Below are 27520 nucleotides of genomic sequence, written 5' to 3' on the forward strand. Positions count from 1 at the left end.
AGCTACTTTAACTCCGCAGGCTGTTTAAGCAAATAGCTTTAAAAGTTAATTCATAGAACCTGTTGTAATTTGAACCATGTAAACTCATTCCATTATAACTGTGCTTTGAGGGAGGAGACAGAGGGATAACTCTGGAAGGGATGTTGACTGACCATCTCCCAGGCAGGACTCCATAGGGTGATATTATTTTGATAAAATCATTATGCTAGCTTCTAGTCCATTGTTTTCTATGAATCTCCCATTGAGTGATCCAGAGCTGAAAGGACTTGAGAAGGCCAATATTATGCTGTATGAACTTATGAGAGATTGCTGTATAAGCATGCCAGTTTTTACAACCAGAAATAAAACAATTGTGCAGACCTGATGTTTCCTGTTCGTTTGACCAGAAAATTCACTCTATATGGAAACTACTTGGAAAGCTTAAGTAAGTCTCTTGTCAAGGACGAAATCAGATCAGATTGTTAATTTTATAATTCTTAAGGCTTAGGAGCATGAGATATAAATATAAACATATGTGTATGTATATATCTATGATATCTAAATATCCATACAGGCCCATTAACCAAACATTTAAGACAGTAGTTTGGAGAACACCCACCCTAGACAGTGGTGACCACAGATAGATTTTGGACCTTGCTAGAGTCTTTCTCTGTATATATTTGATTTCATCATCTCTCAGCTTTCTGGGGATCATCATCATTGCTTACATGTTCTGTCTATACTAAGACCATCCTCAGATTATAAATAAATCCACATTGCAAATTACTCTGCTTAGGGGATCATATGTTAGAAAACCCACCAGTTCTCTTTCAGAAGCTCTAGGAAGGCTTCCTAAAGGAGGGGAAGACATTGATGAGGTAGAAGGTCAAGGTTAAGGGAAGCTACTGGGTCAAAAATGGGATAAAGCAGTGGACTCAGTCAACCAACTAAGGCACTGCAGAAGATACAATAAAGTGTAAGTGATGTAAGCAGCCTCACACAAGTATGAAAACAAGCTTGGAGACAAAACACACATGAAACAAGGGAACAATTATAAGGCAGCAAATAACCAAGTGCTAAAGAAATGACATGTTGGTAAGAGCTTTGTACTACCCATGATTCTAAACAAATAACATGTTTGTAGAAAGCTATTTTTAATATTTAGTATATAAATATGCATATATTTATATTACAGGGGATCAAGTGTAGTATAAAGCTCTTTACAGACATTATGTAACAATTCTTTGAAATATGAAGAAGTTAATAACTCACCCAGGATCACAGAACTAGTAAGTGGGACAACCAAGACTAGAGTTTAGGACTTTCAACTTTATAACCAAAATTATTTTAATGACATTAAACTATTTCTCTGTGATAGACAAAATATGTTTACTTAGAAGAAAATGTGATATGTGAGATTGCTGTAGTACTCTGGTGAAGGGGTTTTATTCATCACTAGATATTTAGATTTTTTTTAAAGATTTTTTTTTTTAATGTGGTACATTGTTTTTTAAAAGTCTTTATTGAATTTGTTACAATACTGCTTCTGTTTTATGTTTTGATTTTTTTGTTTGAGAGGCATGTGGGATCTTAGCTCCCCCGCCAGGGATGGAACCCGCACCCCTTGCACTGGAAGGTGAAGTCTTAACCACTGGACCGCCAAGGAAGTCCCGACATTTAGTTTTATAAGAAATCACTGTAAGGGTCTGAAGAGGGGAGGGAATGGAGAACAACAAACAAAACCTTGGCCACGTGTACTGAAGTTATGTGGAAGGGGTCAGAGCCTGCAGAGCAACAAGTCAAGCTGAGAGATGATAGTGTCTTAACGAAGGCAACCTTGATGAGGGAGGTAGAAAGGAAGGGGTAGATGCTAAAGACACTCTGGAGCCCCCAGTGGCAGGTGTTGGCAATGCAGAATAAAGGATATCTGACCTTGATTGTTTTTGCTTGGGTTGTATTGCTCCCTAGGATGAGGGGGCATTGGAAGTTAAAAAATGAGACGGTAAATATTTTGTTCTTCACAATCAATTTTAAATAATATTTAGACCCTGATTTCGAAATGTCCTGTGGACAGAATGCTGCCGTGTTGGGCTGCTGCTGGTGGGGCAGGTGGGAAGGGCAGACATTCAGAGGCTAAGGAAGAGGGGTTGGTGGGATATGCCTGAGAGCTAAGGACCATCTTTGTTACTTTTGTCTCTGCCATAAGGTTCTAGAAAGACCCTGGCATCACCAGCATGTCTAGGTTTTTCCCACCCACTGAATATTTGTGTGTCAGATTATTTATCACTAGATATATATTTGTTTCTGTTTTCCCAGTTGTTTCATTTTGTTACTTCCTGACCTTATTTTTAACCTCTCTAGGTTCCTTTCTATTTATTTTTTGGCCCCGGTGCCCTGAATTCCTCCCGATTTAGTGTCAATATGATGTGAACTCTAAAGGTAAACAAGGCACACTGATGTGCTTGGAGTATCAAGTCATTCATCCCTTTTCCCTTCTTTGTCTTATTTTCCTTATCTCCCTCTTCCTCTCTATTAATAAATACTTGAGTCATTTAAAACTATGCGACAGGCATTTCCTCAGCAGGAGATAGATCCTGGAACAGAAGTTTAAAAACATTGAAGATGAAATACCACAACCTACAGCAGTGTTTCCTAAGCTGTAGTTATTTGCATACTGCCTCAGTGATTTGCCTTGTCTGCATACCATTTGTTAGTTACTTAACTTTTTGTCCAAATCGAGTCACTTATTTTACTCATTAATTTTTATAAGGGAAAATTTTCTATCAACAATGAAAAATTTAAAACATTAAAAAATGCACATTAAAATACATAACTATTAAAAATGTTCATCTGTGCCATTGCAGACCATATGTCCTTAGTGGAGGGGCTGACTGAGAACAATATATTCAAAATGTTACGAACAATTGCGTTCTAACTCTTTGAACGTTCTTTGTGTTGAATACAGACTTGCCTCTTCCCATGCATTGGTCCTAGTTTTGTCATAGGGAGCAACACAAAATAAGTTTTGCTTTTTTGTCATAAATTGCTTCTCTTTAAAGAAGACAGTTCCTTTGGGGTCTCCTTTCCTCTGGACTAGATACCCCAGGTGCCCTCACTCCATTCACGTGTGGCTCTTTTACTGTGTGTTCCCTGCCCTCCTATCACTGCAGTCTCTTTCCTCCAAATAAAATCAAGTTTTGAATCCTGGCTTGTCCATCTCCTTCCGAAAGAACAGTTCTGAGACTGGCCACGGTTCTCCAGATGAGTTTTGACCAGTGCAGAGATAATCAGATTTTGCTTGCTTTTCTTCTGGACACTGTTTTTCTCTTAACAAGGCCTAGAATTGTACTACTTAAAAAAAAAGTAATTGCATTATACTGTTGACTCATATTCTGGATGTGGCTGTCTAATACTGCCCATCATTTTCACTTCTTATCAGTTCTTTCCCATGTTAGGCCTGTGCTGTGAAAAAAATCTAAATGGGAAAAATATTCACATATTCTTATTGAATTGAATTTTGCTGATTTTGGTCTTTGTCCCAGACTTTATTCTGAATCCTACTCTGTCCTTTAATATTTTAACTCTCTTCTCACCTTAGGAAAAACCATTTCGATAAATAAATTTCCATTCAAACTACTGATAACAAACTCAACAGCATTAGGCCAGGGACAGAACCCCTTCTGTACATCACAGGTGAATTCATTCAGGCCAACATGGATCCAGTAAGACTCGTGTGATCCAGGCCACTGGTGACAAAAGCTACTTATTTCTAGCTACTTGTTCTTCCTATTGGAAAACCATGGAGAACACTTGTCTATCTAAATTTGTGGGGGGAGGGCATTTTCTCACTTGTCATCATAGATCACTAATCAGTATCCATTCTGGAAGTGTCGTCAGTGTTCTGAGGTTTCATTTATCTGGTCCCAGAGACTTGAACTTATTTAAATTGCCCAGATGAATATCTATTGCTTAATTAAAACTCACTCTCCAGTTTCTGCAGAAATGTTTATTATATCCTGTCCAATTTGAAAATCATTCTTCTTAATGGAAAAGAAAGAAAGAAAATAGCTTATTTCCTTGCCTCTGGATTCTTTCTTAAATCCCTTGTGGGTTTTTAGGATTCGCTGCCTCTGAGGGAAGAGATTCATTCATTTATTCAGGAGCTCCTAGATGCCCTAAATGTCTTATAATCTGAGGATAGTAAGAGAAAATACAAAGTCTCTGGTCTTAATGAATTGATAATATAGTAGAAGGACATAAAAATAATCAGAAAAGTGGAATATAAGCCATCTTAGTCTTTGTGGGCTGCTGTAACAAAATACCATAGACTGGGTAGCTTATAAACAACAGAAATTTATTTCTCACAGTTCTGGAGGCTAGACGTCTGAGGTCAGTGTCCCAGCATGGTCGGTTGAAGGCTGTTTTCTGGGTTGCAGACTTCTTCTTGTACCCTCACATGATCGAAGGGGCTTGAGAGCTCTGTGGGGCCTCTTTTATAAGGGCACTAATCCCATTCATTAGGGCTCTGCCCTCATGACCTAATCACTTCCCAAAGGCCCCACCTACTCACACCATTACCTTTAAGGGTTAGGATTTCAACATGATTTTTTTGTGGGGGGAGGAGGGACACAAACATTGAGACTACAGCATGAGCAGAGGTGCTAAAAGCACAGGGACTGAATCACTTTGTGAGTTTAAACCTTGGGTTACCCTGGTTGGTTTTGAGGCTGTGCACTGCATGCTCCAGGGGCTGCCATTCATAAAGGAATGTTGTGTACAATTGTGTGCAGTGGTCTGAATCCTGGATCCGCTACTTATCAGCGCTATATCTTTTCTCAAGTTATCCTTGTTCAAACCTATTAACCTTCACTTTCCGACTCTGGAGAATGGGGGATATAATTGTACCTATCTCATAGGGTTGTGATGAAGTTTAAATAAAAACCCTCTAATACATTTATCTCAGTGCTTGGCACTTATTGAGTGCTTGATAAATGCTGTTATTATTAATAAAATGTGACCAGGCTCTATTGGAAGCACACATAGTGAGCTATAGAAGCACAGGAGTGCTGTGTATTAGCGTCCAATGACTGATGTAACAAATTACCACAAATGTGGAGGCTTAAAACAGGACACATTTATTCTCTTACAGTTATGGAGGTTAGAGGTCCAAAATCAGTTTCCCTGGCATAAGGCAAGAAATCAGCAGGGGAGGCTTTAGGGGAGAAGCCATTCCTTGCCTTTTCCCGTTTCTGGTGAACCAGCATTTCTTGGTTGTGCATTACCCCAGTCTCTGTCTCTGTGGTCACATTTCCTTCTCCTCCTCTGTGTGTAGTCAAATCTCCCTCTGCCTCCTTCTAGAAGGACATGTTATTTCATTTAGGGGTTACCCAGATAATCCAAGATGTTCTCCCTATCTCAAGATTCTTAACTTAAACACATCTGCGAAAGCCCTTTGCCATAGAAAGTAACATTCATAGGTTCTAGGGATTAGGATATGGATATCTTACGGGGCCATTATTGTATTAGGATTTCTCTAGAGAAACAGAATGAATAGGATATATAGATATAGACAGAGATATAGTTATAGGTATAGATATAGACATAGATATAGATAAGAGGCTCATGAGGTTATGGAAGCTAAATCACACAACCCTGCCATTTGCAAGCCAGAGAACCGGGAAAGCTGGTGGTATGATTCAGTCCAAGTCCAAAGGCCCAAGAACTGGGGGACTGCTGTTGTAAGTTAAGGAGTCTGAAGATCTGTGGACCAGGAGCTCTGATGTCTGAGGCCAGGAAAAGATGGATGTCTCAGTTCACAAAGGGAGAGAATTTGCCCTTCCTTTGCCTTTTTGTTCCATTTGGGGCCCTGGTGGTTTGGATGGTGCCCACCCATATTTGTGAAGGTGGATCTCTTTACTCAGTCTACTGAATCAAATGCTTCCAGAAACACCCTCACAGACACATCCAGAAATTACATTTTATGAGCTATCTGGGCATCTCTTAGCTCAATCAAGTTGATGCATAATATTAACCATCACAATTATATAGCCCACCACAGGCTGCCCAACCCAGTTTAGAATGGGGAGGAAAGGAATGTCAGAGACACTTTCCTGAAGGAGTTGGTGGCTGACCCCAGCCATGAGGGTGGGCTAGAGAACTGCTGAAGAGCATCCCAGGTGGGGAAACCATATGGAGAGAGTGACAGTGGACAAGCCAGAGAAACATGGCTCATTGTCAGTTCAGTGTGAAATTTTTAAATCATTTTTCTTAGCTGACATATCAAATTCTTTATTTTCCCTCTTTTAAACTCAGGATTATTTTGTTTTTAAATGTATATTTAAATTTGGGACTCCAGGAAAACCTTGATCAAGAGTATCATGTTTGTTGCAAGTTAAATATATCTTCAAATATGGTGGCTACTCCCTTTCTTGCTGCCTAGAAGGGTGAGGGCTGCTTCGCTGGTGTTTGCAGAGGTTGCAGACCTAGCCCAGCCCACAGCCTGAATGGGGCCCACAGACATGCTTTGCTTAATCCCACGCATTTTAAAATTTTTGAATCACTTGAAAACTTTGAAAAGTAGGGAAATTGATAGGGAAAGTCTCAATTTATAACTTCTGTTAAAACATGGGACAACGTACCCCTCTGACTATCTTTCTTGCTGAAACACGAGCATTCCGATCAGGGACAGATTCCCACCACCCAGTCTCCTTCTGACTGGGGCTGAGTCTCTCCAGTCTTTGAGCTGGATCTGTGGTTTCCTTGTCTGAGAGAAACCAAGAAGTAGGAGATGAAAGTCTGAGTGGGCCACATTTCTCCCTCCAGGCCCACTTCTGCCAGCTCCTTCCCTGCTGCTCCCTTGTCTGGGCTTCTGAGGATGAGACGCCAGATTTACGTTTCCAGGGCTCTATCTTTCCCGCTTTTCAGCTTTTCCTGTTCCTACTCAAAAACAAGAACAAGGGTAGAACAATCAAAAGGCAAAAAAATTGACCCCAGACAACACTGTTCACAACAGCAAAGGCCTCGGGCTCCTGACTTCTCTTTTTCTGGAGAAGGTGCCCTTTTTGGTGCAGTTTCTGGAGGAAAACAGAGCAGCAGTAGGGGAGAGATCTCCACCCACCAGCTGGAGCGGCTGCAGGCGACCAGGTGATCACCTTACACACACTTACTAAAAAACCCAAACAAAACCAATATTCACTGCCTTAATGTTCTGGCATATTTCCTTCCTATCTTTCATTTATAGATAGGAAGTAAGACCACATTGGAATACTCTTTTATGGTGTCCATTTTTCACTTGGTAGTATAGTATAAGCATTTTTGTGTTTTATTGAATTTAATCCTATCTTTAAAGATTTTTAAATTGAGGTGAAATCATAAAAATTAAAAAACATGAAATTAAACATAAAATTAAACATTTTCAAGTGAAAAATTCAATGGCCTTTAGTACATTCACAGTGTTGTACAACCACCACCTCTATCTCATTCCAAAATATTTTCATCGTCCCAAAAGAAGACTCAAAAAAAAAAAAAAAAGACTCCGTACCCATTAGGCAGTTTCTCCTCATTTCCTCCTTCCCCCAATCCATGGAAACTACTGATCTGCGTTCTGTCTCTATGGAGTTACCTATTCTGGATATTTCATATACATGGAATCATACAATATGTGACTTTTTTTGTGTCTGCTTCTTTCACTTTTCATAATATTTTCAAGGTTTATCCACATTATAGCATTTTATTAGTACTTCATTCCTTTTTATAGCTGAGTAATATTCATATACATATTGTTATACAGGCATATATATACTCCATTGCACACATACATTCCCCCCTCAATTTGTTTATCCATTTCCACCTCTGGCTATTATAAATAACGCTGCTGTGAACATCTGTGTACCTGTAGTTGAGTACCTGTTTTTATTTCTTTGGGGTATATACCTAAGAGTTGAATTGCTGGTCATATGGTAATTCGAGGTTTAAATTTTTTTTTTTTTTTTGCGGTACGCGGGCCTCTCACTGTTGTGGCCTCTCCCGTTGCGGAGCACAGGCTCCGGACTCGCAGGCTCAGCGGCCATGGCTCACGGGCCCAGCTGCTCTGCGGCATGTGGGATCTTCCCGGACTGGGGCACGAACCCGTGTCCCCTGCATCGGCAGGCGGACTCTCAACCACTGTGCCACCAGGGAAGCCCGAGGTTTAAATTTTTGAGGAACTGCCAAACTTTTTCCACAGCAGCTGCACCATTTTGCATTGTCATAAGCAATGTACAGAGGTTCTAATTGCTCCACATCCTCACCAATAGTTGTTATAGATAGGTCGACTGATTGACTATAGCCATCTTAGTGGGTATGAAGTGGTGCTTCATTGTGGTTTTGATTTCATTTCCCTAATTTCTAATGGCTGCAGAGTATTCCCTTTTATGGATGCCACATAGTTTACCTAGTCAATTCTCCACTGGTAAACACTGAGTCCCTCTCATCTTTTTGCCCTTACATATATACTTCAGTACACTCCCTCACGTTCTCAGTTGAAAGCATGGACTGTGGAGTCAGACAGATGAGTTTAGGGTATAGCATCTCCATTTACTCCTAGTGTGGTCTTAGGCAATTCACTTAACTTCTAAATCTCAGTTTCTTCACTGGTAAAATGGGAATAAATAACAGACCTGCTTCACCAAGTGTTTCAGAGGATTAAATATGAATGTGCATAAAGCCATTAACATATGGGTTTGTATGTGGTATGCAATCAATAGATGCTGGAATCTTTGATTTCTTCCTTAAATTCTTAGAGGTGACATTGCTGGGTCAGTACAGGTTAGGCACATATTTGAGGGCTTTTGACACACATTGCCAAATTGTCCTTTCCAGATACTAATTGACATTCCACCAGCACTGTATGCCAGTGTTTGTTTCTAGAACCTTCAACATTGGGAATTGTCATTTAAAAAATCATTGCTAACATCTCATTATTGTTTTAAATTTGCATTTTTGATTATTAATGAGCTTGAATATATTTGGGGCATTTATATCTCTTTAATGTATTGTCTTCTTATGTCCCATGCTTACTTTTCTCTTGGGATGATAAACTTGTCTAAATTTCTATAAGAGCCCTTTATACAAAGATATTAACCTAACATGCCTGTCATTTTGTTAAAAAATAATTCATTTTCAGTTTGTCATTTGCATTTTAATTTCACATAACTACATGACATGGCTCACCACTAAAGGATCTGTAAATACCAAACTCTTGGTGTTCCTCAGAGGGGATGGACAGAAGTTGAGCAAGTTAGGCCTCAGTTTTCTCATCTGAAAAATGGGATTGGACTAGAAAATTGCTATTTATTTCCAGACTTTATGATATTTTATGCTTTTATGAAATTTTATGATTTTATATTAACATCTTCTATGATCAGTATATAGTGTTATTCAACTTCATATTTTATATTTGTATGTAATAGTAATAAGCATAAACATAATTACTCCTGAAACTGCTTTGGTATGTCTTCAGACCCTTGAGCAGAGGCTCTAAGTGTGGTATATATATATACATACATAGATAAAATGTACTAGGTGAGTTGTTTATAATTCTCTTTTAAGGAATTTTAACTTTTGTATCATTGAGGCTACTATAAATCATGTATCTGTTTGTTGTTAAATAGGTATTTGATGCAGTTAATCCAACATACTCTAACTTCAAGAGCAACTTTGCGAAGAGGCTATCGGCTGAAGTTCCTGTTGCCAGTAGCCCAATTACCACAAGATGGCGGCAAAGCCAAACCAGGGATGTGGCAGCCCATTCCTTTGGGGGAGAGCATTCAACAGCTGACCTCCCAGAAACTGTGCTGAAGATAACTCCTGAGAAAGAGACCTTGATTCCAGGTGGGGTAATAAAAATGCCACAGGCCAGTTTTGAAATCTTAAAAAAAAGATGTATTCCTGAGAGAATCTTTGTCTTACAGAAATATCTGATGTCACATTTAGTCAACTGCTTTTCTCTTTTTCTCCCTTTGAATAAGAAATTTCCAGGGGCAGGGGGAAGGGGAGGCCTGAAACAAAACCAGAAGAAAGTATGTTGTATTTTAAGTGTGTCTCTGAGATTTGCATTGGTAGATTATTGCTTTTGTAAAGACTATAAGTATGTATAAATATGTGTATGTATACATATGTATACACACAAATATGTTTCTCTTATGTTTTGTAAAGTATAGAGTTTTTGATGACTCTGGTAAGATTCCTTGTCTACAACAGTCAGGAAAAAGATGTATTAGTAATGAAATAATTAGGTATGAAATAGATGAAAACAGGAGAGGATGAGTGGAAGAGAAAGAAAAGGAAGGAAGAGGAAGAGATGGAGAGTAGAGAGGAGACAGAGAGAGAGAGAGGAGGAATAAGAAGAAGAAAGAAGAGAAGAGATGAGGGGAGTGGAGGGAAACAAGAAGAGAGGGAAAGAGGGAAGAGGGAAGCAAAGAGAAGGAAAGACGAGAGTGGGACAGTCTAATGCCTGCCTGGGACAGAGATGGGGAATGGGCAGCAAAGCTGTGATCTGGTGGGCAGGGATCCAGGATTAACCAGTCAAAGCTTTGAAACACAAGCTCTCCTTCTAAAATATGTCTCATTAGCACAACTTTAAAAAAAATTTCCCAGCTTTATTGAGATTTATTTATTTTGGCTGTGCTGGGTCTTTGTTGTGGCATGGGTTGTGGCATGTGGACTCTTAGTTGTGGCATGCATGCAGGATCTAGTTCCCAGACTAGGGATCAAACCCGGGCCCCCTGCATTGGGAGTGCTGAGTCTCACCCACTGGACCACCAGGGAAGTCCCAGTTGAGAAATAATTGACATATAATACTGTGTGGGTTTAAGGTGTATGACATGATGACACAATGCACTTATGTATTGCAAAATGATTACCACAATAGAGTTAGTTAACGTTGCCATCACGTCACATAATTACCATTTTTTTTGTGGTGAGAACATTTAAGATCTATTCTCTTAACAGTTTTCAAGTGTATAATACAGTATTGTTAACAATAATCATCATGTTATACATTAGATCCCCAGAGTTTATTCATTTTCTAATGGGAAATTTGTGCCCTTTGACTGATACCTCCCCATTTTCCCCACCCGCTAGCCCCTGGCAACCACCATTCTACTCTCTCTTTCTCTGAGTACGGCTTTTTTAAATTCCAGGTATAAGTGATATCATACAGTATTTGTCTTTCTCTGTCTGACTATTTCACTTAGCATAATGCCTTCAGGGTCTATCCATGTTGTTGAAAATGGCAGGATTTCCTTCTTTCTCATGGCTGAATAATATTTCATTGTATGTTTATGTACCCCATCTTCTTTGTCCATCCGTTGATGATCACTTAGGTTGTTTCCATATCTTGGCTACTGTGGATATCTCTTCAAGATCCTATTTTCATTTCCTTTGGATAAGTACCCAGAAGTGGAATTGCTGGATCATTGCTGATAGTTCTATTTTTACGTTTCTGAGGAACCTCCATACTGTTTTCCATAGTGACTGCATGAATTTACATTCCCACCAATAGGAGCACAACCTTTTTTATTCCCATCCTTCAGAAGCAAAACTTGACACTTAGTGATTTAATTTCTGTTCTTCCTTTTTAAAATCCTAGGCAATGTAATTCATTGTCTTATCAGCATGTTTAAGACAAATGGTACCTTACTGCCACTCTTTTCTCAATGACATTAGACACAGTGAGGCACCATAGTCCTGCAGATGGAAAGGGAGCTCAAATCATTTTTTTTTTTTGATAGGTAAGAAGTGGATTTATTTAGAGAGAAACACACTCCACAGACAGAGTGTGGGCCATCTCAGAGGTGAGAAAGGCCTCAAATCATTTTTAAACCAATGAAATTTTCCTGTAATAGTAAGTATCAACACAGAAAATAGCTGATTGAAACAGTAGGAGATAAAGGGTTGTAAGAAAGGTCATTCTTATGGCTATCTTCTGAAAGATGTTTTAATTGAGGGGTGATTTTAATGCTAATTGTATCAAGGAATTTCTGGCTAAAATTAAGGGCTCCCTTTTCCTTCATAGTTCCTTAATTAATTATTTTCAAATAAAGCGTTGCATGAGAAATTCAGAATTCTAAGAGAGATTATCAGTCAAAATAATTTTACAAGAAAGTATATTTCATTTTCTATTAAGTTAATACTGCATATTAATCAGAAACATTGGTTTCTCAATGTTTTGCTGGTGGGGTTTCTTTCTTTTTGTTCCAGAAGGGTGAACATTGAAGACCCTCCCATCCTAAAAGGGATGTTTGCAGAGAGGTTCATTTGCAGTCATGCTCTGTGAACAAAACCTGAGAGGTCCTGGATTCCTTAGGCTGGTGGACCTGACCTCTTTGTTGATAACTGGGGTGATTGTCAGTACTAGCATCCAACTGTAACGTTTTATTTCTCATTTGAGGTTCAGAGAGACAGCTTCTTCTCCTTTTTACTTGTCTACAAATAGGACAAAACAAGGATACATAATTTTGCAAGACAAAGAGTAAGATCTAAAACGTTGCAGAAGGGGCTTCCCTGGTGGCACAGTGGTTGAGAATCCGCCTGCCAATGCAGCGGACACGGGTTCAATCCCTGGTCTGGGAAGATCCCACATGCTGCGGGGCAACTAAGCCTGTGCTCCACAACTACTGAGCCCGCAAGCCACAAGTACTGAGCCTGTGTGCTGCAACTACTGAAGCCCGCCCACCGAGAGCCCGTGCTCCACAGCAAGGGAAGCCACTGCAATGAGAAGTCCGTGCACCACAACGAAGAGTAACCCCCCCTTGCCACAACTAGAGAAAGCCCGCACGCAGCAACGAAGACCCAGCACAGCCAAAAATAAATAAATAAATAAAATACATTAAAATAAAAAAGCCTTTAAAAAAAATAAAACTTTGCAGAACATTTCATGTTTTCATCCCTCTTTCCTCCTTGAAATTAGATTTTGGATTCCTCCTTCCTCTTAGACTTTGGATAGCCCAGAAATTGAGGTGTTGGGCTCTAGGAACATTAGTGACAGTTTATCTAGCACACATTTGTCCAAATGAAGAAGGGATTGTCATATCGCAAAAGGCCAAGTTACTTAATCTAGTGGTCCCTCGGTTCCGCTGATGAACAAGTGATATAGCAGATATTTAGCTTTAGAGGATGACTTGTCAAAGTTTTCAGTGCAGTTAAGTATGGTAAAGGGCTTTCTCAGTTGTGAGAAGAGAATAGAAATGGACAGTAACAATGCAAATAACATTGACTCTTCCATGACTGTAACTTAGGAAGTATTTTACTAAAGTCATCTCAAACTAGCTTTACATCTTTGTGCAATAGGAAGAGGGAGAGGCAAAGTGATTTGCTTATGATCATGTAGTGAAAGTCAATGATTGGAAAGCAAGCATCCCATAGTGATTTCCTGGCAGGATGATCACAGCCTGGGCAAACCAGGTATGCTTCGCTCCATCATTTTAAACTATTGAACTGTTTGTATCCATTCTTCAAATCTGCAAATGTGTCCTTTCCAGGCAGACATAAAGCATTTCTGCTGCTGCTGCTGTTGGGGTCAGGTCTTTAATCTTAGCATTTCCTCCCGGTTTTGGAAGCCATTGAGGCACTTTCTTACCCAGTGTTCACTTATGAACCCAGTGCTCTGCATAGGCCCTGTGCCGCCCTCTCCACCCCACCCCACCCAGGATTTTGCAGAGACCAGGGCCTGTATCTTCACATTCTGTTCTATGGTACATGCCAAGGGCTGACCTCCAACCAAAGGTTTAAAAGATTATATTGTTTTAAAAACCAAATTCAAAGCTAAATGTTTTTCTGGCAGGATCCTACAAAGAGCCACTGAAGACCCCCAACAAAGGAAGTTTTGAAACAAATAGCTCTGCTCTCCATTTTTGCAAGGCACCCCATGCACTGGACGGAGGCAAGAGGAAAACTGTTGCCTCAAAAGGCCAGGTAGGTAAAGAGGGAAAACTGAAGATCCCACATCTTGAGAAGCTCAGACAACTGAGTCCCAAATGTGAGGTGAGAGCTGGCTTAGCTGCTATGACAAATCAATAAGAAAATGATGGGTTCCTAATAGAAAAAAATGAGTCTGTGAAGGACATGAAAAGAGGCATTTCCAAAAAGAAATAGAATACCTGGCAAATACACAAAAAAGTGTTTAATTAGCATCAGTCAAAAAAGTGAAAATGAGACTAACCATCAACAAGGTAAAGACTAAAAATAGAATAAAATTATACGTACTGTGGTATGTTTCCTCTCAGCCCAAAGGTCTCTTGTACGATCACTTCCCAACTGTTTGGAAAGTATGTGGTGACTTGGTCTGCCCTTTGGGGTGTCTCAGGATCAGTTTGACTCTTCGTCTATAAGATGGTCTTTTAAATATTTCCCTTATGTCTTTGTTGTTTTTTAGTTTCTCTACTAAGTTAATTTAATTCTTTTAAGTATCTTATTTATTATGGTTTTAAGATCATAGGAGTCTGCCCTAAATCCTTTGTGCACATTAAATATCAGTAGCATGTTTTTAGGTTTATCAAATCGCATGAAGAGCCTCTGAAGAAATCAATGTTTCATTTAGAAAACTTTGAACTAGGAATGTCATAGATTCTCAATTTAGGCAAAGCTACTACTCATTGAGTGTGTGCTTCCTGTGTTTGGCATATATATCTTGCTGGAGGAACAATAAAATATTGTGAATGTAAATTTTAATTATTTGAACTCATATGCAGTTGGAAACAAATGTTATTAGAGCAGGTCTTTTGCTGGGTGCTTATTGTTGGGTAAGGGTTTGGGGTGGGTGGATGGCCAAGGGGTTCTATTGAGGTAACTATGGGTGCTGTTGAGCTCATGCCCAGGCCCGGCTATTAACACACCTGTCCTTTCCACTCTCTAGTGCTGTTTGGAGTTTTTACTGCCCTGGCCATCACGACTTCCCTTTTCCTTCCCCTTGTGCTGTCTGGTAACTCGTGGCAGCAAAATTGGTGGCTCTGTCTGTGGGGTCACGATGGTGTTGGCAAGTTGCTATTGTTATAGCAATTGTTATCCAGCCAGAACATCATCCCAGCATCACTGAAGAACCTGGGCAGGGAATAATGGAAGCCGTTTTACTACTTTATGTAGAGCATTTGTTGTCACGACTAATTGGAAGTCAAACATCAGCAAGAACGGTGCAGATATAAAGGGAGGTCTTTTACCTCGACAGTAAACGTGTGTCTTCATGTGGTCCTTAGAGATCACCTGGGGGGTGTTTCCGCAATGAGACCTGCCTAACTCTAGAGATTTCAGAATTCTCATATCCAGTCGGCTCTATGCCAAGTTGCTCATTAAAGTATTGGGTTGGCCCAAAAGTTCGTTTGGGTTTTTCCATAAGATCTTACAGGAAAACCCGAATGAACTTCTTGGCCAACCCAATAATAAGTGGATCTCACCTAGGGAAGAGTATCCCCGGGTATACTGAGCAGAAGCACACTGTCTGGGCAATGCCTTGGTCAGCTTTGAGGTAACTATGGGATTCTGAAGCAGTGAATCTGTGAAGAGTTACATTGAGCTATTGACCATCAGGTCATTGTAGGAATGTTATTTTATACCACTGCTTCTCAAACGGGGGCTACTTTGCTCCCCAGGGGACATTTGACAAAGTCTGAAAACATCTTTTTTTTTTTGTGGTACATGGGCCTCTCACTGTTGTGGCCTCTCCCGTTGCGGAGCACAGGCTCCGGACGCGCAGGCTCAGCGGCCATGGCTCATGGGCCCAGCTGCTCCGCGGCACGTGGGATCTTCCCGGACCGGGGCACGAACCCGTGTCCCCTGCATCGGCAGGTGGACTCTTAACCACTGCACCACCAGGGAAGCCCTGAAGACATTTTTGATTATCACAACCAGGGATAGGTATCTAGTAGACCACAATAATGCATTACCTGCCAATAGTTCTGAAGTTGTGAAGCCCTGCTTTATAATTAATTGTTTTACTTTGAATAACTAAAAATCCATGATTCATTGACTGGCAATGCCTATTATGTGATACAATATCTGGGAAGAAACCCCAAATATCAAAATGATGCTCAGCAGAGAGACTTCTGTCTGAATTATGGTGATCCAGTGATTAAATGTATTGTTGTGAAAGAGATAAAAGAGAATCTTCTCTGTTTTAACTATTTACTATTGTATTTCTAGAATAAGTACTTTTCTTTCCCTTTTTACTAATTTGCCCATCTGTTTTTGATTGGAGCTGGAAGTAAGAACATCAGGAGTGCTCTTTTTATACTGGCCCGGAGAGATAGCAATCAGAGTTTTGTGCTCATGGAAATTTAGGCAATTTACTTAAGCTGTCTCTGACTTGATAGTCCCAGTTCTCATGGGTAAAGGTGTTAGTGGAAAAGGACCTTTAAGATAATAAGTTTAATCCCAACATATTACAGATGAGGAAAATTGAGGTCCAGAGAAAATCTCAGTAACAGACTGAGAGACAATCTCTGGGTTGGATGCTGAGAGGCACCCCTTGAAATAAATCTTTCTTGGGGAAAGCATTCTTACTAATACTCAACTTTATTGTTTTTTTTTTTCGGTACGCGGGCCTCTCACTGTTGTGGTCTCTCCCGTTGTGGAGCACAGGCTCCGGACGCACAGGCTCAGCGGCCATGGCTCACGGGCCCCGCTGCTCCGCGGCACGTGGGATCTTCCCGGACCGGGGCACGAACCCGTGTCCCCTGCATCGGCAGGCGGACTCTCAACCACTGCACCACCAGGGAAGCCCTCAACTTTATTGTTTTGAGGAGATCTTTTAATTTCAGAGAGTACTAGAAATACGACATTTCAGTTCTTGCAGGCTTTGATGATGTCACTGGCATATGGTTGGTTTGTGGGCTAAAAGGATTTTTAGGCCAGAAGAATAAAAGAGGATTTTATTGTAGCTGAGTGATACCCTCCCTCTGGAGTTGTTGGGGAGATAAGAAATAATATAGCAGTAAAAGGTTCAGCACTGTGTTTATTACACAGTGGTTAGCTAATAAATAATGGCAATTATTCTAGTTTTGGTTTCGGTAATGTGTAGACTTTGAACTTTGTAGTGAATTAGCAGCTTTAATTCTATACCATGCAACACATCTGAGATGTACACATATGTTTCTGAATAAGTAATCTCTTTGTGTCTGTTTTCAGAAATGCTTAAACCAGCTATTATCGACCCAGAAAGTGGCTCAGCAGATTAATGGGAAAATGCAGCTCTGCGAGCAATCCCAATGCATTTGGAAAGGTATGGGCCAAAGATTTTCTGTTTGTCCTTCTTTCCTACCCTCCTCTCTCCCTGCCTCCTTCATTTCTTCCTTATCTTAAAATATTTTATTTTTATATTTATTAGAACAAACTCAACATAATTGTAAAATGTAGATAATTCTCGTGATCCTCTGTCTTAACCATCCCTACCAACACTTCCTATTTCCCAGAGGCAACCACCCTTAGCTCTTCCAGCTATACCCCCTGCTATTTACATCTATGTTCTAAATAATGTTTGTAAACTGCTTTTTTTTTTTTTTACAATTTTAGACTTTATCACAACTTTCTAGCATAGTAAGAACTTCTCCTCCTGTTTCATTCACCTCCCTCAGTCTATTTATATTACACTTTTAAAGAGTAAAATTAGTATTTAATGTTTACATCATATTACTATAAAACTGTTATTTCCTGTCAAGCCAAATAGTGTACTATAACTATGCCTCTTTTCTAGTATAACCTTTTCTTCCTAGACTTAAAAAGTTGCTTTATATTTTCATTTATTAGATACCTGTGAAATTATGACTGTTTTCCCTAAATGCTCCCATGTTTTGTGCCACAGCCATCAATAACATTTTCCACGTACCCACCCACATCAGTTTTTGTTTTCCTTGGTGGCCTCCTACCCAGAGCCTGCTGAACACGCTGCTCTCTTGGCCAGTCCCACAGTTGTGATTCTGGGACTTCTCTTCTCTGATGTTAGATCCGCTATTTCCAGGCAGTCATGTTGTGCTCCTTCTGGGTTTGCTGGTCTGAAAGTGTGCTTACTCTACTTTTACACTTGATTCATAGTTTGGCTGGCTACAGATTCTAGTTTCACTCAGAATTTTGTGAATAAAGGTATTGCTTTATTGCTTTCTGGCATCCACTGTTGCTGCTGAGAAGTAATATGATGTTGTGACTTCCTGTCCTTTGTATGCCACCTGCTTTTTCTCTCTGAATGCACATAGAAAAATCTCTTATTAGTGTTTTAAAATTTCAGGATGATAAAGCTTCGTGCAGAATAAAAAAAAAAAAACCTCATTATAACTGACAAGTCCACCGGTAGATCTTTTCAGTCTTGGAGACCTATGTCTTTTAATTCTTGGAAAGTTTCTTGAAATATTCTTTAGTAATTTCTTCACCTTTGTTTCTTTTTTCTTTCTTTCTGAAATGTTGACCATAATTATTGGTCCTTCTGGATTAGTTCTCTTATTTTTTTCTGTTCTATTTTTCATCTCACTTTTTCTTCTACTTTGTAGGTGGTTACCTCATTCTGTCCACTAGCCTTGAGATTAAAGTTTTTATTTTGGCTATCTTAGTTTTAATTTTAAAGTTTCTTAGACACTGTCAGGCCTCTCTTTCTCTCTCTCTCCCCTATACCCCTTCCTCCCTCCCTCCCTCCCTCCCTCCCTCCCTCCCTCCCTCCCTTCCTTCCTTCCTTCCTTCCTTCCTTCCTTCCTTCCTTCCTTCCTTCCTTCCTTCTCTCTTTCTCTCTTTCCAGCATCCTGTTCATGCTTCATGTATATACTATTTTCTCTTATTTCTCTGAAAAAATTTCACATACAGTTTTGGAAGGATTGCTCTTCTTCCTGAATTGTCTTTCTTTGCTTAGCTCCTCCCACAGTAGTTTTGGTTTCCCTCTTTCAGAGTGAAGAAAGCTTCAGTGAAGCTTCCTGAAATGTGTGGTGTTCTGGAAATAGCACTAAGGTAAAGACCTGTGACCTGCCAAATGCACTATGACAATTTTCACTCTGTTTTTGCTGGTGCTCTCGAGTTAAGAGGCTGTCATTTTTTTGGTTTATTCAGGGAGTAAACATCTGGTTTCTTTTGACATGTGCACATGTGTGTATGTACAGGGTGTTTGTGTGTGTGTGTGTGAACTTGACAGTTTTATAACCAAACTCATCTCATTCTAAACCTTCCCTGTGCCTCTGAGCCCTGACCCCTTGTGGGGTTTCTGCAAGACAAATCAGCTTGCTTCTCTTCACCACGGCCCCTCTATAGGCACTTGAGGGTCATTTCTTATGTTCCTCCTGGTCAGTTATCAAACCTTTATCAATTTTGCAGAAAATTACTGTAATGTCTTCGTACTGCTATTTCACTCCCATACTCTTTGTTCTTATATCTTCACACCTTAAAAAAGTCATTTGCTGTCATTCTAGTGAGGTTGAAAATAGGAGGCAGAGGAAATACACTTACGTGGCCATTCTTCGGACTTGACTTGCAAGTCTGTTGCTCTGCTTTAGATAGATGCCTTTGGTGGCTGCACTGAGGAAGATTTGAAGGGGCGGGCTGTTGGAAGCAGAGTCTAATTTAAAGGAATGTTCTATGAAGGGCTCTGTTCTTAATTCTTTTAAGGGGATTTAAAGTGTGAAACAGATTCCACATAAGCCAGGTAACTACTCTTAGGCATGTGGATCACTGGGACAAATTTTATCCAGGTGCTGTGCATATAAAGTATTTCTTCATGCCTCACTCATATTTGCTAAGACTCTGAAACCTCACAGTAGGCACCTCCTGTGCCTTGTAAGTATACCTATCGGGGCCAAAGCTGGTAGAAATCTTTGGGTGGTGATGTCATGTGTGCATCAGGGCGACTCTGCAGCCATGCAGTGGGGAGATATTGCTACTGTGGCAGTTTCTAGAAGGTCCTCCTTCCATGCTGCATTCAGTGCTCCCAAAGTCAAATTTACCCTGCACCCCATGTGTTCTCCTTCCTACTTCCTCTTTCCATCTTGGAAGTCTTTGTGTCATTCATGAGATTGTTATCATAGTTGGAAAATAATTGATTAGGAGCCTAGCTCTGTGAGAGAAACTTAAGAGAACTAGTGGTTCAACTCATAAATGCCAAGGAAACTTGCCTGTTAAATTTCCCTCTGGGATAAGATAACTTTGTGCATGTGTATTTTTCATGCCTCTGTTTCTCAGCAGTATAAAAGGGACAAAAACAGAGTTAGATGCATAAAAATAGGCACAAAATTTTAAGGCCTGCTGAATATCCTTTTGGGAGGTTTGGGAATGTACAGTTGGATGAATGAGTGAAACTTATCCTTTACTTCTTTATTTTAGAGTTATAATTTCTTAAAAGCAAAATAAAATATCTGGGGACACATCTTACCTTAGCTCTCCCATTTCTTCTGATCTGATCAGCAACAAGTTTGTGTTTCTGTAACATGCTGAAGATATGATGTAGAATAGAAATTGTATATTCTATAAAGGCAGAAAGAATGTACCTGTATTATTTTGTTATCCTAGGAAATCTATCTATCTCTATGTATCTATGTATTTATCTATCTGTCTACAACCTATCCATCCATCCATCCTATTTTTTAGGAAGTTTTGATTCACAGCAAAATTGAACAGAAAATACAGAGAGTGCTCCTATATCCCTGCCCCAACCCATGCACAACTTCCCCCCTACCAACATCTCACACTAGAATAGTACATTTGTTATCATCAATGAACGTACATTGACACACTGTTATCGCCCAAAGTCCATAGTTTACATTAGCTTTCACTCTTTGTGTTGAGTATTCTATGGATTTTGACAAATGTGTAATGACACGTAGCCACCGTTATAACAGCACGTAGAGTAGTTTCACTGTTCTAAAAATCCTTTGTACTTCACGTATTCATCTCTCCCTCTTCCTCTAACCCTGGCAAACTTTTCACTGTATCCATAGTTTTGCCTTTCCTAGAATGTCATTTAGTTGGAATCATACAGTGTGTAGCCTTTTCAGATTGGCTTCTTTCATTTAGTAATATGCGTTTAAGTGTCCTCCATGTCTTCTCATGGCTTCATAGCTCATTTCTTTTTAGCACTAAATGATATTCTATTGTCTGGATGTACCACAGTTTATTTATCCATTCACCTATTCAAAGACATCTTGGTTGCTTCCAAGTTTTGGCAATTACGAATAAAGCTGCTATAAACATCTGTGTGAAGGTTTCTCTGTGGACATAAGCTTTCTACTCACTTGGGTAAATACCAAGGAGTGCGTTTTCTGGATTGTATGATAAGAGCATATTTAGTTTCATATGAAACCTCCAAACTGTCTTCCAAAGTGGCTGTACCATTTTGCATTCCCACCAGCAATGAATGAAAGCTCCTGTTGCTCCACATCCTTGCCAGAATTTGGTGTTTGTCGGTGTTTTGGATTTTGGCCATTCTAACAGATGTGCAGTGGTGTCTCATTATTGTTTTAACTTGCAATTCTCTAATGAAATATGATGTTGAACACATTTTCTTATGCTTATTTGCCATCTTCTTTGGTGAGGTGTCCAGATCTTTTGCCCATTTTTAAATTGAGTTTTTTGTTTTCTTATTGTTGAGGTTTAAGAGTTTCTTTGTATGTTTTGGATAACAGTCCTTTATCACATATGTCTTCTGCAAATATTTTTTCTCAGTCTGTGGTTTATCTTCTCATTCTTTAGATATGTCTTTTGCAGAGCAGAAGTTTCTAATTTTAATGAAGTCCAGCATATCAGTGATTTCTTTCATGGATCATGCTTTTGGTGTTGTATTTAAAAAGTCACTGCCAGGGAATTCCCTGGCGGTCCAGTGAATTAGGACTCAGTGCTTTCACTGCCATGGGCCCGGGTTCAATCCCTGGTCGGGGAACTAAGATCCTGTAAGCTGTGTGGTGTGGCCAAAAAAAAAAAAAAAAGTCACTGCCAAAACCAAGGACATCTAGATTTTCTCCTGTGTTATTTTCTAGGAGTTTTATAGCTTTGTGTTTTACTTTTAGGTCCACGATCCATTGTGAGTTAATTTTTGAGAAGGGTATAAGTTCTGTGTTTAGATACATTTTTTTAAATTGAAGTATAGTTGATTTACAACATTGTGTTAGTTTCAGATGTACAGCAAAGTGATTTGATTATTTTTTTTTTCCAGATTGCGTGTGGATGTACAGTTGTTCCAACACCATTTGTTGAAAAAACTAACTTTTCTCCATTGTATTGCCTTTGCTCCTTTGTCAAAGATCTGTTGACTGTATTTGTGGGGCTCTATTTCTGGGCTCTCTATTCTGTTCCATTGATCTATTTGTCTGTTCTTTTGCCAGTACTACACTGTCTTGATTACTGTAGCTTTTCAGTGAGTCTTAAAGTTAGATAGTGTAGGTCCTTCAGCTTGGTTCTTCTCCTTCAATATTGTGTTGACTTTTCTCCATATATGCTTTAAAATCAGCTTGTCAGTGTCCACAAAATACCTTGTTGGGATTTTAACTGGTATAGCACTGAATCTATAAATCAAGGTGGAAAGAGCTAACATGTTAATAATACTGTACCTGGAATACATGTACCTGGAATATGTCTTCATTTATTTAGCTTTTCTTTGATTAGAGTTTTGTAGTTTTCCTCGTATAGATCTTGTACATATTTTGTTAGATTTATACCTAAGTTTTTCATTTTTGAGGTACTTATATAAATGGTATTGTGCTTTTAATTTTAAATTCCAATTGCTTATTGCTGGTATATAAGAAAGCAGTTGACTTTTGTATATTAATCTTATATCTTTCTATAATCACTCATTAGTTCCAGGAGTTTTTTGTTGATTCTTTGGGTATTGCTTTTTTTTTTTTAATATAGAACATTATGTTAGCTTCAGGTGTGCAATGTAATGATGTATTTGTATATATTGCAAAATGATCACCACAATAAGTTTAGTTTACAACTGTCATCAGATATAGTTACAGAATTTTTTTCTTGTGTTGAGAACTTTTAAGATCTACTTTTTAAGCAACTTTCAAAGATGCTGTACATGCTGTACATTAAATTCTCATGACATTTATTTTGTAACTGGAAGTTTGTACTTGATTTTTTTTTGAACCTTTATCAGCAGTGCTTGAGTATGTATTTCTAGTAACCTTGTAGTTCTGCCCACAACTGCAGGTTTTCATAGCTAACGTTGCAACTATGAGTAACAATCTGGCTTCTTGGTATAGCATTGTGAAGCTCTCATTCTTTTATTAGAAACCATGTGGTCCTAGGACCACAAGTTACCTGGGTGGGGCTCATTTCCTGTTGATCATGTCATTCTCAGTTTGATTACAAGCCAAGTGGTTGGAAAGATGAAAAGACAGTGGCTTATGGTTTAGGCTTAGTGGGGTCATTTGATGAGAAGTAAAACTGAGCACAGGATAGAACCTTGAATTCAGATAGTCATGGGTAACACTAGCCAAAAGTAACTCTGTGTGCTCTGGTACAGAAACAGTGAGAGAAAGAGCCAAAATCAATGACTCAACAGTCTTATTGACAAAGACTCAGTGTAGGGCTTAGGTCTATTAGATAATTGTTGATGTTATAGATACATGGATATGTGAACATTACTTTGGTTTTAAAATCTCAAGTGACAGAATAAATATTCAAAGCATGATGTAGTGTCTCTGTGTGCTCCCCACAAAATCTGTCATTACATTTAGGCCTGGTATTCATGTGCTTTTTATTAGAAAATGTCAATGAATATTTTTTAAAAAATTGTTTAAATTAATACTGAAGTCTTTTTCTTCCTTTCCTCCCCCTGCAACTTATAATTCAATTTTATCATGATGACCACTTTGTTTTTCACCCACTTATCTCTTAATACCTGCAAGGATAAAGATTTTGTTTTCAGGATTATAGTGTAGAACTGTTCATTTCTTGTAGGCTGCAGTGATGGAGTCAGAGATGAATACATTCAAAGGTTCAGTGATATAAACTATTCCATACTCCAACCAGAGGTGAAGATTCATCTTACCGCTCTTCGAAATGACTATTGTAAGTTATTGCTTAGATCATGAATTGAAAAGTTGAAATGACAAAATGTATTCTGTGCTCTGGCATAAACTTGAAATTTTATTCTGGAAGAACCAGATGGCCTTGTGCCTCATGCTTAAATGGTGTACCATCCAAATATGGTTAATATAGTGGTTTTTTCATTGTGGAATTTTCATGTTCAGGAATGGGTATTGTTGGTCTTGGTGAGGCACAAGAACTACACATTATGTTTTACTGTATTAGAATGAAGTGTATACTACCAAATGTAAAATAGATAGCTAGTGGGAAGTAGATGCATAGCACAGGGAGATCAGCTAGGTGGTTTGTGACCACCTAGAGGGGTGGGATAGGGAGGGTGGGAGGGAGGGAGACGCAAGAGGGAAGAGATATGGGAATATATGTATATGTATAACTGATTCACTTTGTTATAAAGCAGAAACTAACAAGCCATTGTAAAGCAACTATACTCCAATAAAGATGTTAAAAAAAAAAGAATGAAGTGTATAAATGGTGGCCTGTTCTTATTCTTATATATTATTTATTTATTTATTTATTTACACTCACAACTTTTATTTTTTATTAAAAATTTTTTTATTGGAATATAGTTGATTTGCAATGTTGTGTTAGTTTCAGGTGTAGAGCAAAGTGAATCTGTTATACATATACATATATCCATTCTTTTTGCTTATGTTTTAAACATGGATAAATCTTGTCAAACAACCACATTGGCTCTTTGTCTCTAGCTTCTTCTTATGTCACTAGCTTGTGATCTAGTTGGGAAGATGGGACTAACCCACATTGACCTGCTACCAACATGCCAATGTAGAGTATAAATAATAAATTGTGGGGTTTAAGGAGTTATAAGGACTATAAGTAGTTTGCTGATCTTTGGATTTGTTCAGAAAGGTTTTGTGGAGACATTCAGACTTGAGATGGATCTTAAAAGATGAGTAGGACTTGGAGGAGTGGAAGAGAGAAGATAGAGCATCTTCAGTGGTGTTAGCAGCATGAACAAAGGCAGGATGTTGGTAATTCATGGTAATTAATGGCAATGAAGAGGATACACTGGGGACTAGTGAATAGGAGGTGGATGCAGATTATGGATATATTTCAAATCCTGATGTAGATTTTTAGATTTGTTGTGGGAATTCTCAACTAGGAGAAATATCAAAGGAAAATTCATGGCAGAGTATGCAGAATGCATTTAGCAGGAGAGCTACCAAAAAGTAAGGGACTGTTTTCTCTCCATGAGGAAAACTATATGGGAAGAGGGACAAGTTTAAGATTATTCCACGTTTTGAAGCAGGGGAAGGATGGTGTCACTGAGAAGACAAGTTAGCAGGAGAAGTCATGTGAGGAGGGAAGATTATTCTTGCAATATTACACTTGAAGAGACAGTGAGATATACAAGATTTTCTGGCAGGTTATTAGAAATGAGGTTTGTAGTTGAAAGAGGGGAAAGGCTAGAGTGTAGGTCAGATGAGTATGATTGACGTTGAGAGCCCTGGTGAGCTCTCCTGGTGAGGGAGAAAGGAGCAGAGGGAAGAGGTCTGCTTCTCGGGAGCATTCACAGAGAGGAATGAGCAGGAGAAAGCAAAATCATGAAAGGGAACAGTTCTCCTACCATTCTCCTCCTATACCTCTAAGAGAATTTATTGCCATGACTAATAAAAATTGAAGAATTCATTTCAATAGATGTTTAAAAAGCACAACACTCATGTTAAAAAAAAGCAAACAAAAACCTTTTGTGCCTACTTCCCCTTCAGGCCATAACCCCTTTTGTCTCCTCCCTTTGACAGCAAAACTTGTCAAAAGATGTCTATATTCACAATTTCTTATTTCTCTCCCCATTGTCTTTGAATCTGCTTTAGTCAGTTCTTAAATCTCACCATTCCATTGAAACTGCCCTTCCAAATATCACCCAAAACTCTTCACTTCTAAATCCAGCAGTCACTTCTTGGAGCTCATTTACTTAACTCTATCAGCCACATTGGAGACAGTTGGTCACTCCCTCCTGCTTGATATTGCACTGTCTTGGTTTGCCTCCTAGCTTTCTGTTCACTCTTTCTTAGTCTTTTTTTTGCTGGTTTCTCTTCCTCTTCTATCTCTCTGCCTCCTAAATTTTGGAATGCACCAAGTCTCATTCCTTGGACATCTTTTCTTTTTGACTTCTATTCTATTTTAGTTGATCTATTGGCTTTCTGGCTATATCTCCTTGTATTATGTTTTTAGTTGTAGCTCTAGGGATTGCAATGCAATCTAAACTTTCTCAGTCTACTTAGAATTACTGTTGCATATTTCACACAATATGTAAAAATCTTGCAGTCCTATGTGTCTCCCCAGCCCCCAACTTTTTTGGGAGAGTTACTTTAGTTGTCTATGTTTTAAATCTACATGCATTGAAAACTCCACCATCGTTAAGTTTTACTTTAAAAAGCCATACGTATTTGTGTTTTAAATACTTTAAGAGAGAAAAAATTGTCCTTTATATTTACCCAAATATTTACCAATTACAACATTCTCCTTCATTCCTGAAGATCCAAATTTCCCTCTTATATAATTTCCTTTCAGTCAAAAGCTTCTGTTAGTATTTCTTGCAGATCAGGTCTGTTGGTAAAGACTTCTCTTACCCTTATCATGATATTTTTGCTTGATGTAGAATTCCGGGTTGTCAGATGTATTTTTTCAGCACTTTAAAGATGTTCCACTGACTTCTGGCCTCTATGGTTTCTGGTGAGAACTCCTTTGAAACCTTGCTCTCTTGCTTCCAAGACCTGACTCCAATTACACATATGTTAGATCTGTGGATATTATCCCACAAATCCCTGAGGTTCTGTCCATTTCTTTAACATTTTTTTCCCTCCATATTCTTTATTTTATTTAATTAATTTATTTTTTAAATGTTTTTATTGGAGTATAACTGCTTTACAATGGTGTGTTAGTTTCTGCTTTATAACAAAGTGAATCAGTTATACATATACATATATCCCTATATCTCTTCCCTCTTGCATCTCCCTCCCTCCCACCCTCCCTATCCCACCCTTCTAGCTGGTCACAAAGCACCGAGCTGATCTCCCTGTGCTATGCGACTGCTTCCCACTAGCTATCTATTTTACATTTCCTCCATGTTCTTTAGATTGGATAATTTGAGCTTTCCCTGTACTTACAAGATTTGGGGTTAGGCTGAGATGTGTGTGGGTTTATACACTCACAATTAGAGGATGCCTTTCTGTGACTCCCCTCCCATCCCTCCCAGGCTTTCTCCTCACACTTTGGCCATTTCAGGCTCCTTTCTCTGGTTTCTTTGACTAGCGACATGGTGGGCTTTCTGTCAGAGTTTGAGCTGCTGGTGTTACTCCATGATTGGGGCCCACCCTCAGGGTAAAGCCGTGTGAAGAAAAAAATGGAAAACTCACCCCTGGGCAGGTTGCTTCTCCAAGTTTTCACTCCCTTACTTGGTTTACCTGCTTTTGCTGATTTTCCAGAGTTCTCAGGTATTTGTTTTTTGAATTTTGTTCAGAGTTTGTAGTTTGCA

At 39.0% G+C, this 27520-nt stretch overlaps 1 protein-coding gene across 3 annotated transcripts in view; it reads left to right on the forward strand.

Moving 5' to 3' along the window:
* The window catches only part of CDC20B (cell division cycle 20B), a gene marked incomplete at both ends in the record, with an annotated part of 62018 nt that overhangs the window by 15334 nt on the left and 19164 nt on the right, over nt 1-27520 (forward strand). For all 3 annotated transcript variants that reach the window (XM_082836800.1, XM_082836801.1, XM_082836802.1), the window contains 4 exons: nt 9630-9849; nt 13802-13932; nt 17137-17230; nt 23875-23985. In XM_082836800.1, the coding sequence (XP_082692926.1) occupies nt 9630-9849; nt 13802-13932; nt 17137-17230; nt 23875-23985 (556 nt within the window). The remainder of the gene's footprint in view (nt 1-9629; nt 9850-13801; nt 13933-17136; nt 17231-23874; nt 23986-27520) is intronic.

Source organism: Leucopleurus acutus, assembly GCF_964270905.1.
Source record: "Leucopleurus acutus genome assembly, chromosome: 3".
Classification (NCBI taxonomy): Eukaryota; Metazoa; Chordata; class Mammalia; order Artiodactyla; family Delphinidae; genus Leucopleurus; species Leucopleurus acutus.